This window comes from Bufo gargarizans, chromosome 5 (assembly GCF_014858855.1).
Source record: "Bufo gargarizans isolate SCDJY-AF-19 chromosome 5, ASM1485885v1, whole genome shotgun sequence".
Classification (NCBI taxonomy): Eukaryota; Metazoa; Chordata; class Amphibia; order Anura; family Bufonidae; genus Bufo; species Bufo gargarizans.
The window spans coordinates 452,084,291-452,101,906 of record NC_058084.1 but is presented as its reverse complement, the minus strand read 5'-3'; the positions used below and the strand labels follow the sequence as shown (position 1 = coordinate 452,101,906).

Genomic DNA, 17,616 nt, shown 5'->3' with positions numbered 1-17,616 from the left:
AAAAAATTTCAGGAGGTTCTGCCCCTGTATTCGCTCTTACCGGACCTGTATGATGACTTACAATTATCTTCTTTGTTTAATTGGCCAGAAACTTCCAATAGTTATCTAAGTATTCAGTTGCCTAACAATCTTTATGAGCTAATTATCATCACCTCTTGCAGAATATTACTTCCCAACTAACGGGCTCCTCTTCCCGTTTCGATGGGGCGTAACAATTTACAACAAACTTATGATTCTTTATATCAGGCAGATGATTTCAGTTGGCCTTCTGTTTGACTTTTAGTGAGTGTTCAGATTGTTCGCTTCCTTGTGGAAGTGTTAAAGTTGCAGCCAGTGGTCGCCGCTGCTCTGCTAATGTCTCTTAGCTGCCCAGACCCGCCTCCTGCTGTCTCCTTCTTCCTGGCGGACTTGGCCACTGGGCTTACTCTGTCTCTACATGCAGGCAGCGGCCTGTTTGTCAGCAAGGCCCCTTCTCCTCTGCCTGTGGGACGCGCACGCGCTTCTTCTCTGGCTCTTGAAGAGCAAGCTCATGTGCACCCTAATCTTCACTCTCTTTAAAGCGCCTTTCCCAGTGTAAAGGTGCCTGAGCAATAGGTTCCATAGCTTAAGTTCTTGTGATGGAGTGCTATGTCTACTGTCTGCCCATGTACCGATTCTCTGCCCATTTTCTGGTTTCCCACTGAACTTTGCCTGACCTCTGTATTGCCCCATCGCTGCCTGCCCTGACCTTGGGCCATTCACTGTATAGCACGTACCTGTCCTGAACTCGGTCTGTCCCTGACTGCGATTTTGCCTGACCCCTCTGCACTCTGCAGCAGTGTCTTTGATCCCTGTAGGTCAGCTGCAAGTTATACACAGACTACTCCAGGAGGTAGATCCCTGTACTGTGGTTAAAGGATGAAAACCAGGGGACTGCCAGGATAATGCTGACTGCCAGGATAAAAATCACAGAGAAAAGATCAAAACAAAGATAAAAACATCCTGCATGATATGGTAAATAAATATGCAGATGCACATGGCTACATTTATGAAAAAAAATCACAGAAAACCGATAATAATGCACTAACACATTAGATGCAAGCATTATATATGGACTGAGCCCTCACTCTGATATGATAAATTGCGAGACTCTCAGTCAATATATTTTGATTAAAACACATCTGTGCCCACCTACCCGCGCCAAGGTGGTCTCAGTCAGGCAGGTTCTACTCTAAACCTACCTATGTCGTTGGGCATCCATGTTCAGGAGAGCAGACTCTGCACACAGACTGTGCCTGACTGATACCACTTTGGCACGGGTAGGGTGGCACAGATGTGTTTTGATCACAATATATTGGCTGAGGGTCTCAGATTTTATCATATCAGAGTGAGGGCTCAGTCCATATATCAAGCATGCATCTATTGTGCATTATTATCTGTTTTCTGTGACTGTCAGGATAACTACAAATAATGGACTCACCTTTCACACTTTACAATATCTATCCTCATACTTTGCAATACGGTACCTGATACAAATATAAATCATTCCCTCCCAATAGCAATTACCTTAATTTGTTTACAAATCCAACATCTTCAGAACATTTTCACCTGTTTCTTTAAAATTAATAAGGCTCATAGAGACCTTTCTTGGTTCGAGAAGCTGATTTTATCCCATGGGAAAACCAGACATACACTCTCCAGTCTACAGTCTCATTTAATCTTAGAAAGTTCACATGATTTGCCTTTATTTTTAAAGTCCTGGAAATTAGAGCTGGGTATACAGAGGATACACATTTGATTAACATATTCCCGTGATTTCTCAAGGTGTATAAAAATTTAGGAGGCCCATTATATGTCACTCCATGACACCTGAATTTCTGTTCCACAACGGCCTCCTATGTGATCGATGCCATTCACATGTTGGGTCTCTTTCTCATATTTGGTGGCACTGGCCTCTGGTTAAACCATTCTGGTGTATCATTGAATCTCATATGAAAACGCTTATTAATTTGGATTTTAAGCTTTCTATTGGATTGGTGGCTAGCATGGTCCTCCCCATTCTTCTGCAAAATACTTAGTTACCGACATATTGGCTGTGTTTAATGCTTACTTTTATTGCATTGGCTTCAAAAACATCCTCCATCAAAGAAAGAGCGGATAGAGAAGGTAAATTAGACCATGCTGCATGGAGGAGCCGAGCAGTTGACAGGATCACACATGATTGCTTCCTTAGAGTTTGGATCCCTTGGCTGAGACATGTGGGCAGAGCACCTTAGAGGATTTGTGTGTCTGCCTCGTGGTTCTGTCTATAATTGGCCTCGGGAATAAGTGTTTGCCCTTTTTTACGTACCTATCAACTTCCTCTGTCAGAGATATCCTCCTTAGTCTAAATGGTGATGGAGGCCCATCCAAACCATCATTGTCATTGATACCTTCCTGTAGGTCACAGCTGCCAATTTTTCACCCTTTCCATGACTCATGGTGTAAGACCTTTTTTATGTCCTTTATCTTGCAGTTTGTTACTGCTGCATTGTTATATTCTGTGTTTCTTCTATAAAAACAGATTTGTAAAAAATTAATAGACCTTGTGCCATATTCTAATAAGCATAAACTTCTGCATATAATGTATAATTCATGTGCAACTATGTGTTGTCAACAGTCTCATAGGATTCTCTGTGCTATCCCTTGTTCCTGTATATGACGTATCTCAAATACGGTATCTGTTCTCAGGGGACATGTTTATCGGCCAGGGACAACCTGAACCTGATGTGACTGCTAAAAACCAGCGGCCTCTCCGGTCTCAACAATGCTCAGCAGCTTCCCAATTAATCATTTATATCTTTATGCTTTCTAAGAGTGCAGAGAGTGTAATCAAGCTGAATAATGCCCCAAACATCCTTCTATATAGGGAAGATATTCAATGTCCTGTTAGCAAGTCCCATACGATTACCCAATGAACGGACACACACCAACTGCAAATATTATGTTTCTCAGAATGCCTTGTATGGAAAATTAGTATGTACCATAGGTTTTATAGGAGGAAAATAAGAAACATCTTTTCATCAGACCTCAGATCAGACCCCCAATGTGAATCAGACCTCAGATCAGACCCCCAATGTGAATCAGACCTCGGATCAGACAAAAAATAATAAAATCACTTGCCTCTTCTGTTTCAGACGCTACCACCTCCACCACCGCTCCTGAGATCCAGCGCTCTTCCTGCCTCGCTGTGCTATGACAAGACGTTGCACAGCGTGAGGTCACAGAGCGCGTCTACGTCCTGTGCACAGGCGCTGGCAGACGAAGACCGGGAAGCATTGAGTACAGAGCCTGCACAGGGAGTGCTGTATTCACCGCTCCCCAGTCCCACTGTACTGATGAGCGCTTCCATGATGGAAGCATTCATTAGTATTCGCCCTATAAGACGCACTGACATTTTTCCTCTACGTTTGGAGGAAACAAGCGTGTCTTATAGGGTAAAGAACATGGTATATAGGTCAGTGTATTGAGATAATATATGTACATCTAATATACCTCAATGAAATTTCATAGACCTGTCCAAAAATAATATTTTATATACATCATATACTGACGTCAGAACCCGATGATTGGATACAGATGAGCGGTGTACATGGGCACTTCTTATCTCTTCCTGTAAAATTAGTGGTTTGCCGATTGAATGGTAATTAATTGGCATATAGTGTTCTATGTAAAGTAGGGATACCAGCTCACTGTTTCTGCGATTCGAATGTATCCGCGTGCTCGGTGCCTTGGTTTTTCAACCTCCTTATACAGGTACAGCGAAAGTTAGGAAGATTTAGACTCCGGCACTCACTTATTTTGAAGTGTCAAATTCTCCGTCTTTATTTAGCAAGTATTTCACAGACAATACAGGACTCAAATTCTCTCTGATGTAGGCTGTTGACGCGTTTCGAAAGGTTCTAATTCGTAACAGACTGTTACGAATAAGAACCTTTCGAAACGCGTCAACAGCCTACATCAGAGAGAATTTGAGTCCTGTATTGTCTGTGAAATACTTGCTAAATAAAGACGGAGAATTTGACACTTCAAAATAAGTGAGTGTCGGAGTCTAAATCTTCCTAACTTTCGATATAGTGTTCTATGTCTGTTTAAAAAAAGAGGTTCTTCAGCAGCTGCATACCACCCAGAGAGGCTGCACTGATCCAGTATGCAGAGCCTGCCACAGTGTCTAGGTGGAACCAAAGTTCAGGAGACTGCTGGAGAAGGTTTTCGAGCCGTAACAGTGAAAGGTCCCACACTGTTTGTGTCTAAACTCCAAACTCTTTATATCCTTAAAGGGGTTGTTCATTTTTCAGGGGGGGTTTTCTGCCAGACCTCCCCAGGTGGCTGGACCTGCGGAGGTAAGCATACTTACCTGATCCCAGGTTCTGCCTCCTTCAGACACCACATTTTGATTCCCTATTGGTAAACTTCCTGTTCGGTGGTGGCCACTGCAGCAGTGTCACGGGACTCGCATCAGACAGGATATTGACATCCAGAGCGTGGCAGCTGGGGACTGAAGGAGCAGGATCCCAGCAGCCGGGAGCAGATAAGTATGCTTCCCTCCACAGGTTGGGCTACTGGGGAATGGGGGGGGGGGGGGGGGGGGTCTGGTAGAAGCCACCCAAAAAAGAACAACCCCTTTAACACTTTTATATAATGGAAACAGGTCAAAACTTTTAATTCTATTTAAGTTAACAGAACCCAAGGACCATATTTGCTTCTTTGATATTGGGGGTGGCATTTTCTGGCACCCTGAATATAGCAGTGGGTGTTGGCTGTATCTGCTTATTTTTCTACTCGTAGTTTACATTACATTAATTGCACTGGAAATTAATTTGATGCTATGCTTGATTTACAAGCTCCTCTGTTTTTTTTTATCTGCTGAAATATATATATTTTTTAAAATGTGTAAACGAGCTGAATGTTCTCTTTGTCGTGTCCGTGGCATGGTAGTCACAAGTTCTGTCAGTTTAACCCCTTAATGACTAAGCCTGTTTGGGCTTTAATAGCGCATTATTATTATTATTATTATTATTATTATTATTATTATTATTATTATTATTATTATCTTCTCATTTTTTGCATTTCATCATGGCTTTTTTTTTTTTTTTTTTTAACTTGTGCATCGATGTGGTGGAAGGAGGCTTTGTTTCAGGCAGGAGACATTGGGGCTTTTTTGGGGCACTGTGGGTATATAAAAAGTCTTCAGACCCTTTCACTTTTGTCACTTTTTTATGTTCCTTGTGCTAAAATAAAAATAAAAATAAAGTTTTCCCATTTATTCTGTACTTAACAACCCATAGCAAGAAAGTGAGAATAGAATGTTATAAATCTTTTTAATTTAATAATTTATTGAAGAGAAAAAACTAAAATCTTGCATTGACATAAGTATACAGACCCTTTACTCAGGACTTAGTTGAAGCCCCTTTGGCAGAGATTACAGCCTCCAGTCTTCTTGGGCAGGATATTGCAAGGTTTACACCTGGATTTGGGGATTTTCTGCCATTCTTCTCTGCAGAGACTCTTAAGCTCTGTCAGGTTAGATGAGAATGTCAGTGGACAGCCATTTTCAGGTCTCTGCAGAGATGTTCGATTGGGTTCAAGTCAGGTCTCTGGCTGGGCCACTCAAGGACATTCACAGAGTTGTCCCTAAGCCGCTCCTGTGTTGTCTTGGTTGTGTGCTTAGGGTCATTGTATTGTTGAACCTTTGTCCCAGTCCGAGGTCTAGAGTATTCTGGATTGGGTTTTCATTAAGAATATCTCTGTACTTTGCTCTATTCAGCTTTTCCTCAACCCTGACCAGTCTCCCTGTCCCAGCCTCTGACAAATACCCCACAGCATGATGATGCCACCACCATGCTTCACTGTAGGGATAGTATTGGGCAGGTGATGAGCAGGGCCTGGTTTCCTCCAAACATGATGCTTAGAATTGAGGCTAAAAAGTTCAGTCTCGTGTTCAGCAGACCAGAGAATCTAGGTTCTCAGTCTGAGAGTCGTTTAGGTGCTTTTCTGCTAACTCCAGGCGGCTTTCAAGTGTCTTTTACTGAGAAGAGGCTTCTTTCTGGCTACTCTGCCAAAAAGCATAGACTGGTGAAGTGCTGCAGTGATGGTTAACCTTCTGGAAGTTTCTCCCATCTTCACACAGGGTCTTTGGAGCTCAGCCAGAGTGACAATTGGGTTCTTGGTCACCTCTCTGACCAAGGCTCTTCTCCCCTGACCATGGCTATAAGGACTTGGCTGGTTATAAGAAGCTGGTGTGGAGTTAAGGCATCACTTGTTTGCACCCCACTATGGCATAATTCAAAGATCTTGAACTTAGGGGACTTGAGCTGCTGCCAGTACTGGAGGACTAAGAACGTTCAGTACTTACATCAGGTGGTCAATGGTGGACAAATTCTGCCCCTGATTGAGCTAAGGCAAAGGGCAAATCTGGGTGAGGTAGCTTGGTACGCATATTTTCAATTGAGGTCGGCACTTTCTAGCACTTTGAACAGTCATCTTTTTTTTATAGATACCCCTGAATTTTTACACGATTTAATCAGTAAGAAAACAGTCACGAGAATAAAAATATCACATTGCTATAGACATTTAATGAAAAAAATTTTTGGGGGTGTTTTCTCTCCAGGACAAAGATCCTGGTCTTCTTTACTTTCAGAGGTGGGTCCTCTAGATTGGGACAACATAGGGGAAAGTTTAAAATTGGTTTCACATAATTTCAATCACATTGTTGTACAATTCAACATTCTTCATAAAATATATGTGACACCCATGTGGCTATATAGGAGAGGATACAGAGCCTCCTCTGACTGCCCACGTTGCGGCAACACCGAGGCAGATCATTTACATCTGTTTTGGGATTGCCAGATGTTGAGCAGCTATTGGAGATCGGTCCAAACCAATTTGGCTCGCAAACTTAACATTTTAGTTCCTCTGTCCCCCAGGATATGGGTCCTGGGAGACCTATCGGAGGTTAATTACCAGCCTATAAAACGTCAACTACTGACCAAGGTAATGTTTCTAGCCGGACTTCTTATTTCCAGATCATGGTTTTGTCCTTCTGCCCCAGACTGCAATAACTGGTTGGGTCTGGTTGAGAAAGTGAAGAGCTACGAGAGGATAATGTATAAACAAAGAGGATCCTATTTAAAGTGGGGTGCAGTCTGGAAGGATTGGGATAAGAATAACTAATTTAATTAAGTAATTTATTTATTTATTTATAAATTTACATACAATTTTTTTTTTTTTTTGTGTTTCCTGCAAGGTGGGGGGGGGGGGGGATGGGGGGGGTTGATGGGGAATGATTTATTAGTAATGTATTATGTAAATGAATTTTTTGTACATCAATAAAAATTTATAAAATCTTAAAAAAAAAAAAAAAAAGGCTCTTCTCCCCCGAATACTTAGTTTAGAGGGGCTGTCAGCTCCAGGAAAAGTCCTGGTTGTTCCAAACTTCTTCAATTTAAGAATTATGGAGGCCACTGTGCTCTTGGGAACTTTCAGTGCAGCAGCGATATGCCTTGAATATCCTAGATGGGTCAAACCCTTATACAGTATTGTAATGTACTAGGAGTCCCCATTGATCATGCTGTGGTCACTCTTCACCCCAACAATTAAACTTTCCTGAATAAGCCATTGTGTGTGTACATCAGGAATAACACTATTGCCCACATTTACTAATGTGAGTTCACCAAGGCCTTGTCGTAATTTGCACCAAAAGTCGTCTCAGTGTGCTAAAGATTGGTGGAATTTGGCACATTTCTGGTGCAGTTTTGGCACATCTAGTTTTAGAAAAATCCACTGTGCCTAGCTCAACAAATGCTTACTAGAAGAAAATTTTAGCTTGTGAGAAAGGGGCCTGGCCTTAGATCCAGCATTTGGAACCAAAATTGACGCACAATTCTGTAATAAAATATTGTTACGGAATAAACCAACCAAAGATAAAAGCGTCTAGCTAATGCAATGTAACTCCAATCACTTTTACTGTGCTGCAATGTAGCATAGTGAATGGGCAATCTTTGGTCGTGTGACTGGTATCGCGGCCAAGATCACCATGTACTGTAGCTCAATCCAGCTCACTCCGCCTTCCCGCTCCCTTCTCCGTATACTTCTAATCCTTCAGAATTTGGAGGGAATATTAGTCAAGGAAAGGTGGGGAACTGTTAAGTGGAGAACAAGGTATTTTTCTATAGTAAGGTTTATTGTAAAGTTTCTTAAGTTCACCTGTACTGTTCCTTTATGCAAAGTTGTGTGTACAGTAGAGTAACCATTTAAAGGGTCATATGGCTGGGAGCAGAGGTTCCTCCGATCCCGTCTATCCATCCATAAGTTTGTGCAGAACTTAAAGGGGTGTTCCCATTTTAGCCATTCATGGATAAGAACAGACTACCCTTCTTAAGCAGTGGCCAGGGTAGGCTGTGCTATGATGTTTCCATTGCTCCTGAGTAGTGATGAGGGAACTTCTGTTTTAAGTTCGGCGTCTAAAGTTCGGCTTCCGGTTAGCGGAGAATCCCGATATGGTTCCCGATATTGATTCCGACTTCCGTTGTGGTCCGTGGTAGCGGAATCAATAATGGCCGATTATTGATTCCGCTACCACGGACCACAACGGAAGTCGGAATCCATATCGGGAACCATATCGGGATTCTCCGCTAACCGGAAGCCGAACTTTAGACGCCGAACTTAAAACAGAAGTTCGCTCATCACTACTCCTGAGTGGTTTCCATAGTTCTCATGCACTTCTCAGGCTGTTTCCATACCTCTACCATCCCTGGCTGCTACATAAGGTGTTTTTTTTTTCGATTTCAGCCATGAATGGTTTAGATGGGAATACCGCTGTCACGACCATGTTATGGCCGTGACTACTTGGGAGCCGCATACAGTTGCCCGCGGTTTGGGTTGTAGTGTCAACCGCAGCTGGAGGTATAATGTTGTTGGCCTCAAGTGCGGTTGCCGCGGACAACAGCTATGTGTGCGGTTCCCTTGGAGTTGTGTGCGCATTTGTATGCACTTTGGTATGTCTGTGTGCACTCTGTGTTATGTGTGGTGTGCACTCACATCTTCCCCTCACTGTGGTTGCCCGTGGCAACGTTTGGTCGTTGTTGTACATGTGGTGGCAGTGTCCCGGCCTTCGGGCTGACTCCCAGGACACGGTTGCCACCCATGTCGTTGCCTGCGGCAACAGCCACAGTGTGTTCGTTGTTTGGACACTTCCCCTTTAAGTTGTGTTTTCCCTTCTGTGGTTTTGGAAGGGTTAACTCCCTTTCTGTGTGTGTGAGTCACGGGGTGTGTCTGATTATTGGGTGTGGCCTCTTGGCCCTATATAGCCTCAGTTGTAGGCAGTAGCCAGGGAGGGTGCTTCAGCCATGCTGGCTGGAGACATCCTCCTGGTTACTTACCAACTGCCAGTGGGGGCCATCCTTCTGGTCATAGCAAAATAATATCTCGTTTGGTGTCTTGAAGATGTTTGGTTTTATGCTTGTTTATTGCACCTATGGTCCTGGGTTCCCGTGTGTTGTGTGTTGTGTGCTGAGTCCTGTTGTCTGTGGTCAGTACTTCCACATGGGTTCCAGGCTTTGTGTCTGTGGCAGGTGAGTGTTATGCTTGTGGCAAGTACCTGCCATTGCCATAGGTTGTATTTGTGCTTCCTTCCTTGCAGCTTGGCCAGTGAGACTCCTGTTCCTCCGTATCCAGAAGGAACAGGTTGTCTTACCCTGACTCCTAGTCCAGGGACCGGTCGGAGGGCGAGTTAGGGCTCCGAGGTTCCTGAGCATGGGTCCTCCTACCTTAAAGGTCGGCCCATGCAGCTAGGAGTTAGGGTCAGGTTAGGGACTCGATAGGAGGTGACCTGCTCCCTAATCCTGTCGTCCTGGTCAAGCAGCGACCATCTTCCTTTATCGCACGGCTGAGGGTTTCCCCCATCCTCAGCCGTGACAACCGCTTAAAGGTGCCTAAACACATGAAATAAAAGTTGGGGGAAATGAACTATTTCGGCTATTTTGGTTGACCATAATTTCAAAAATTAGAGTGAACAATGATTTGTGATGGCCAATGGCAGACATTTGTCTACTAGAAATGATTAAAAATTTCAACTGAAACTACATGATTATTTGAATTCGACAAATTATTCTCTATTCTGCTTAAGGAGCAGGGAGCCTGGTTTTTTGGTTGATCAGTTTAGTCTGGCATGTTGTTGGTAGGATTGTTCATATGAAGGTTTCCACGGACAAATGATCAGCCGCAATGCATTAGATTATTATCTCGTGTATGCCCGGCTTTATTTTACGGTGCAGTAAAAACAAGGTGGTGTAGAGTAAGGTCCCTTAAAGAGGTTGTTCCATCTGGGACATTGATGGTATATTGCTAGGATATGTCATCAATATCAGATAGGTGCGGGTCCCACCTCTGGGACCTGCTTCTATGTCCAACACGGGACCCTAAAGTGAACAGAGAGCAAGCACGCATGTGCATCCACCCCCTGTTCACTGCCATGGAAGTTCCGAAAATAACTTCGGCTATTTCCCAGTCCCATAGCGGTCAATGGAGAGGTGGCCGAGCTTGTGCGATGTGCCCTCAATTCACTTCTATGTCGTCTGAAAATAGTTTTATACTGATGACCTATACTCTGGACAACCAGGACCCCACCGATCAGCTGTTTTGAGAAGGCTCACCAACATTGTATAGTGGTTGTGCTTGGTATCGCGGCTCAGACCCATTCACTTCAATAGGGCTGAGCTGTGCCTAGGCCATGTGGCCGATGAATGTGACTTTTGATGGCCCAGGTAAAACTGCGAGAAGGCTGTTGTGCTACTGCGAGTACCGGTGACTTCTCAAACAGCTGATCAGCAGGGGTCCTGGGTGTCAGACCCCCACCGATCAGATACGGATGACCTTTCAAGACGATATCTCGGGGTTAAACCCCTTTAAACGTGCCTAGACAGCTGTTTTTGGAACTCCAATAGCCATGAATGGCGAGCTCAATAGCCATGAATGGCGAGCTCGCTGCACATGCGCGGTGCAATCTTTCACTTTGGGGGCCTTGTTCTCTAGATAGGACATAGGACCCACACCTATCTGACATCCTAGCCCTATGCCATCAATGTCCCAGATGTGAATAACCCTTTAATGACCACCTTTTAAAAGAAACAAGACTTGATATTTATGTAAATAATTTTATAATGTAATGTAAATGTATAAACTGCAACAAAATAGAAACATTTCCCCAAACATTAAACAGTCCATAACTATCAGCTAGAGTCAAAAACAGCACAAATCTTTTTAGTAGTTTGCTATAATATATCAGTCAAGGCAATTTAGCTCACAGTGCATTGTCTACACTGGATACAATGCTGTACGGTCTATAAGGTCGTTTGTGTCTCCATTATGTCCCGTCTAAGGTAGACTTTAAGGATACGGCCAAACCACTAGGTTTCCTGAAGCAGTTTTGGAAGCCAAAACCAGGAGTGAGTTCAGAAAAGAGGAGAAGTCGTAACTGTCCTTTTAAACTTTTTCTCCATTTATGATCCACTCCTGATTTTCACTTCCAAAACTGCACCAGGAAATCCGAACATGTGGCCGTGCTCTTAAAATATAAGATGCATAGTTAAAAAATTAAAAACATATGTATAAACCCATTATTTGTCTGGTCTGAACCTAATAAATGACAGTAAAATTAGATGCATGAGGCATTTCCATTAGTACCACCCTCGCAGCCACCAGATATTGGCCCTGGGACATTGACCTGAAGAAATGTAATGTAATGCACGCGGTTGAGAACAAGAACTGTCTGTAATTTTGTTCTCTTGCTCCCATCATTAATTCTCATTATATTCTTCTCTCTTTCAGTCCACCCACATTGCACAAGTCAGCTTCCAAATAGATGCGTTTGGGTCGTCGTTCATCTTGGATGTTGAGCTGAACCAGTGAGTATTATTATCACTGTGTTTACTTACTGAGATTGAAAAAAAATAAGTAGTCAATGTAACAGTTGTCAGATTGTGGACGAAATCGATGGGATTCACTGGCAAAGTCCTTTCATGTCTTAGAGCAGGGATGCCCAACCTGTGGCCCTCCAGCTGTTGTAAAACTATAACTCCCACAATGCCCTGCTGTAGACTGATAGCTGTGGGCTGTCCAGGCATGCTGGGAGTTGCAACATCTGGAGGGCCGCAGATTGATCATCCCTGTCTTAGAGGTTTTCCATGACAGCAAAGTAAAGGTGGCCATTGTATTAGTCAAGCATCCCATGGCCAAAATCTACTGGGATCAGCCAAACATCTCATGTGCATGGGGGAAGTCATGACTCTCTCCTGGTAGAGAAGGATCAGGCTGTTGGATTTCAATATGCCCAATCCTTTGTTCTCATGGGAGAGAAACTGCAGAGGTGTCTGGCAGTGCTTATAAGAACACTTGGTCAGTACTGTGTGCCTCTTATCTCAGGGAAACTAGTACTATTAGACTGGCAATAATCCAACCTGTCTGATCCATTTTTGGAGCTGTTGGGAGACTCTGGTTTGGGGTTTAATTAAGGCATCCTTGATAGCTAGGGTGGTCTGGCGTAAGTGGCATATACAACATATATATATATTTATGTAGGAATAGTGGTTAATTATAGTATTTTTGTCTAAGGTTTGGAGATTATATAGTGTCCCTGGTGGTCTGGCAGGGGGGTTAATAAATAGAGATTTGAGGTTGATGACCTTCATCAGGCTCATGAAAAGTATGAATACTTTCCATGTGTGTTGGGGACCAATGAAATAAGAGCAAGAAAATGCAGAGTATACAGACAGGAAAGCAGTGTAACATTTCCAGAGAGACTACTGCTGCCTGCTCTGACTTTAATATCTATGGAACATGCAGACATACAGGTGCATCTCAATAAATCAGAATATCATCAAAAAGTTACGGTATTTTTCGGACTATAAGATGCACCAGACTATAATTGGAGGAGGAAAATAAGAAAAAAATATATTTTCCATCAGACCTCAGAGCAGACCCCCAAATCGGAGCTCCATTCTTCATAGGACCTCAGATCAGACCCCAACCTTCATAAGCCTCCACCAGCCTCCCATCAGACCCCCGTCTCCATCAGCCTGAGTTCAAACCCTCATTAGACCCCCCCCCAGCCTCCATTAGCATCAGATCAGCCCCATCAGACTCAGATCGGACCCCCCCACCCAAATTAGCCTCAGATTGGACCCCCCCAATCAGCCTCAGATCAGACCCCCAATCAGCCTCAGATCAGACCCCCAATCAGCCTCAGATCTCACCCCCCATTTCCCATCAGACTCAGATCAGACCCCCAATCAGACCCTGTCAGTCTCAGATCGCACCTCCCAGCCCCACTCAGCCTTAAATCGCACCCAAAGCCCCATCAGCCTCAGATCGGACATTACAAAAGAAAAAAAAAACTTCACTTGCTCCAGACGGCGCCACAGATCCAGACACACTGCTTCATCGCTTCTTCCGGGTCTTGATGTGTACTGTGACCTGACGGCGCACAACGTCAGGTCATAGTGCACGCCTATTTGCACGGTGAGGGCACAGTGGAACCCAGAAGACCTATAAGACAATACCACTTCCCACCCAAACACATTTTTGGGGAAAATTAGTGCGTCTCATAGTCCAGAAATATGGTAATTAAATTCAAAAGTGAAACTCATACATTCTATAGATTACACACAGTGATCTATTTGACGCGTTATTTATTTTAGTGTTGATTATTACGGCTTACAGCTAATGAAAACCCATGAGTCAGTATCTCAGAAAATTAGAATGTTATATAAAACCAATAAAAATTATATTTAATACAGAAATGTTAGCCTACTCAAAAGTCTGTCCCAGTTGTGGCTCCTTTTGCATGAACTACTGCATCAATGCGGCGTGGCATGGAGGCGATCAGCCTGCTACACTGCTGAGGTGTTATGGAGGCCCAGGTTGCTTTGATATTGGCCTTCGGCTCATCTGCATTGTTGGCTCTGGTGTCTCTCATATATTTCTCTTGACAATATCCCATAGACCTCTTGACAATATCCCATAGATTCTCTATGGGGTTTAGCTCAGGCGAGTTTCCTGGCCGATCAAGCAGAGCGATATCATGGTTATTACACCAGGTATTGGTACTGTTGGCAGTGTGGGCAGGTGCCAAGTCCTGCTGGAAAATCAGCATTCTTCATAGGACCTCAGATCAGACCCTCATCAGACCTCAGATCAGACCCCAACCTCAATCCGCCTCCACCAGCCTCCCATCAGAAACAGTTCCCCTGAAAATACTGGTACCACATAGATAGTGAGCCAATACAAAAAATACCCTCTTACCTTTCAGATAAGACCGCCATATCCAACCTCAGATGAGACCCCCCTATCTCAGACCAGATCTTTTTTAGACGTCTGTCCGATCCCATATCAGACCTCCATGTCAGAAACCCCCCCCATCTCAGACCAAACCCCCCATATATCAGACCTCAGACCAGACCCCCATTAGACCTCTCAGACCCCCATATCAGACCCCCATATCAGACCCCATTAGATTTCCAGATCCCCATATGAGACCTCAGACCGGACCTCCATACCCCCATTAGACATCCAGACCCCCATTAGACCTCCAGTCCCTCATATCAGACCCCCATACCTCTGTATTAGACCTCCAGACCCCCCTCCATATCAGACCTCCAGACCCCCCCATATCAGACCTCCAGATTCCCCATATCAGGCCTCAGACCCCCAATCAGACCTTCAGACTCCCCATATTAGACCTCAGACCCACAATATCAGGCCTCAGAACCCTCATCAGACCTCCAGACCCCCCATATCAGGCCTCAGTCCCCCAGTCAGACCTCCAATATCAGGCCTCGGACCCCTCATCAGACCTCCAGACCCCCAATATCAGGCCCCAGACCCCCAATATCAGGCCTCAGACCTCCAATATCAGGCCTCAGATCAGACTTAAAAATAAATAATTAACTTATCTCTCCTGCTCTGCCACTCCTCTCCAGGTCTGTCGGTCTCCCGTTCTTTTCTCTTCTCAGGGCCCGCACTGTAGTCACCTGACTTCCTGCAGCGTCAGGTCAGAGTGCGCTCTGTACATCCTGGCACTCCAGGCAGCCGGGACAAGCAGCGCGGGACCTGAGAAGAGCAAGCAGGAGGAGGGCTAAGTACAGCGCTCACAGCACTTCACTCCCCCACCTGCTGCATACTAGTGAGTGCTTTCATAATGGAAGCGTTCACTAGTATTCCCTTTGTAAGATGCTTTGCATTCTCATCTCACCTCATGGCAAAAGCAGGGCCTGGACAGTTGTAGCCCATGTCCTGGATACGTCTGTGTGTGGTGGCTCTTGAAGCCCTGATTCCAGCCGCAGTCCACTCCTTGTGAATCTCCCCCAAATTCTTGAATGGCCTTTTCTTGGCAATCCTTTCAAGGCTTTGTTGTCTGTGCACCTTTTTCTACCACACTTTTTTTTTTCCTTACGCTCAACTTTCCATTAATATGCCTGGATACAGCACTCTGTGAACACCCAGCATCTTTAGAAATTACCTTTTGTGGCTTCCACTCCTTATGGAGGTTGTCGATGACTGTCTTCTGGACAATTGTCAAGTCAGCCTCGTGATTGGGTAGTGTACAGACAAGACTGAGGGACCATTTAAAGGATTAGGAAACCTTTTCAAGTGTTTTGTGATGATTAGCTGATTAGAGTGCGACACAATATTGAACTTTTTCTAAGATACTGACTTTTGGGGTTTCATTAGCTGTAAGCCATAATCATCAACATTAAAGGGAACCTGTCACCGGGATTTTGTGTATAGAGCTGAGGACATGGGTTGCTAGATGGCCGCTAGCCCATCCGCAATACCCAGTCCCCATAGCTCTGTGTGCTTTTATTGTGTAATAAAAAAGGATTTGATACATATGCAAATTAACCTGAGATGTGTCCTGTCCCTGACTCATCTCACGTACAGGACTCATCTCAGGTAATTTGCATATGTATCAAATATGTTTTTTTACTCAATAAAAGCACACAGAGCTTTGGGGACTGGGTATTGCGGATGTGCTAGCGGCCATCTAGCAACCCATGTCCTAAGCTCTATACACAAAATCCCGGTTCCCTTTAAAATAAATAAATGCTTGAAATAGATCACACTGTGTGTAATGAATCTATAGAATATAAGAGTTTAACTTTATGAATTTAATTACTAAAATAAATTAACTTTTTGATATTTCAATTTATTCGGATGTAACTATTTAAAATAATTTTCTTTACCAAAGAAGGATCACGATGTCATCTGAATTTAAGGTTAAAGGAGGTAATTTCTCTTTGTTCTTATATAAGAAGAGACAACACACTGGCTGGAGGTGCAGTAGATTGTCTGCGGTATATTGTCAAAGTTGAGTTTATATAGATAATCTTAAGGCATAGTGAAACTGGTTTGAACTAGTTTTAACAACATATTCACAGTTTGAAAGACATATGGAAAAAGTTACAGACATTGGGGGTAATTTATCAAAAAGTGCCTGAGAACAAGATCTGTTCCAGCTTGTCTCTAGTTGTCTCTTTATTGCATAGACCAGGCCACCGCACATACATCAAGTAATTACAATAAAGTATATTCTAGAAAACACAGAGTAAATTAAAAAGTTTGCCAACATTCCCCCCTTTTTATACATTTATCATTCGAGTTTTCTGTAAGACCTCGAGGACAGGTTCTATCCTTAAGTTTTCACCAGTCTTTTCATATTTTCAGAATCTCGATCATTATCATGGGATATCTCCAAGTCATTGTATATATCTTCAACTTTAATTTCTTGATACATAGTTTTAGTAATAGAAGTGTCAATAGGTCTTTGAATCAGTCCTCTATACAGGGAATAAATACAACAACGTCCACAAGTCATCAACACGGCTGCCACTGTTGTCAGAGAGATCAATAAACTGGATATAAGGGTGCTCCACTTCCCGAACCATCCTTCAAGCCAATTCGAAAAATCATCATCTATCCCTGAGTTCTCCGACAATTCCTCAGACAGGGATGCGAGTCCTTCCAATGCTTTGGCAATGCTGCCATCAGGAGCTGTATTATTGGGAATAAAAGTGCAACAGAAAGTACCAATCATTTTACAGACACCTCCCCTCTCAGCTAGTAACATATTTAGCGCCATCCTGTTCTGCCATGCCATCAGAGAAGTAGGACCCAGTTGGTCTGCTATGCCCTTTATCGCATTTCTCGTATAATTAACAAACCTTTGTTGGTTATAATAAATATAATTAATCCAGTCGACATTCTTATTTACTGTTACCCACCAAAAGAATACAGATTCAAACCCTGCTTCAATCTGATTTCGGGCCTTAAACTCATTTGGCACCCCTTCGAGGTACCCCTATTTCATGAATATATACCTTAGAGTCAAAGGATCCTCTAGGAAGTGATCGCTTATAGCGATATATATGGCTTTCAGGACTTTTCCTCACCTTCTTAAACTCCGTAGCTGAAAATAAATGGAAGGGCATAAGGAGCTGAGCCGAACTACAGCTTCCCTGCCATTCAGCGGGAAGCCTAGGCCTCAGCTTCCTCTCTCCACACAGCCACCAAATATCAGTCCTGGCGCTTGTCTGGCTAATAAAC

At 43.6% G+C, this 17,616-nt stretch overlaps 1 protein-coding gene across 1 annotated transcript in view; it reads left to right on the top strand.

Moving 5' to 3' along the window:
* ADAM22 (ADAM metallopeptidase domain 22) overlaps positions 1-17,616 on the top strand; it is a 253,471-nt gene that overhangs the window by 48,460 nt on the left and 187,395 nt on the right. The window contains 1 exon segment of the mRNA XM_044292767.1: positions 11,845-11,921. Within this exon segment, the coding sequence (XP_044148702.1) occupies positions 11,845-11,921 (77 nt within the window).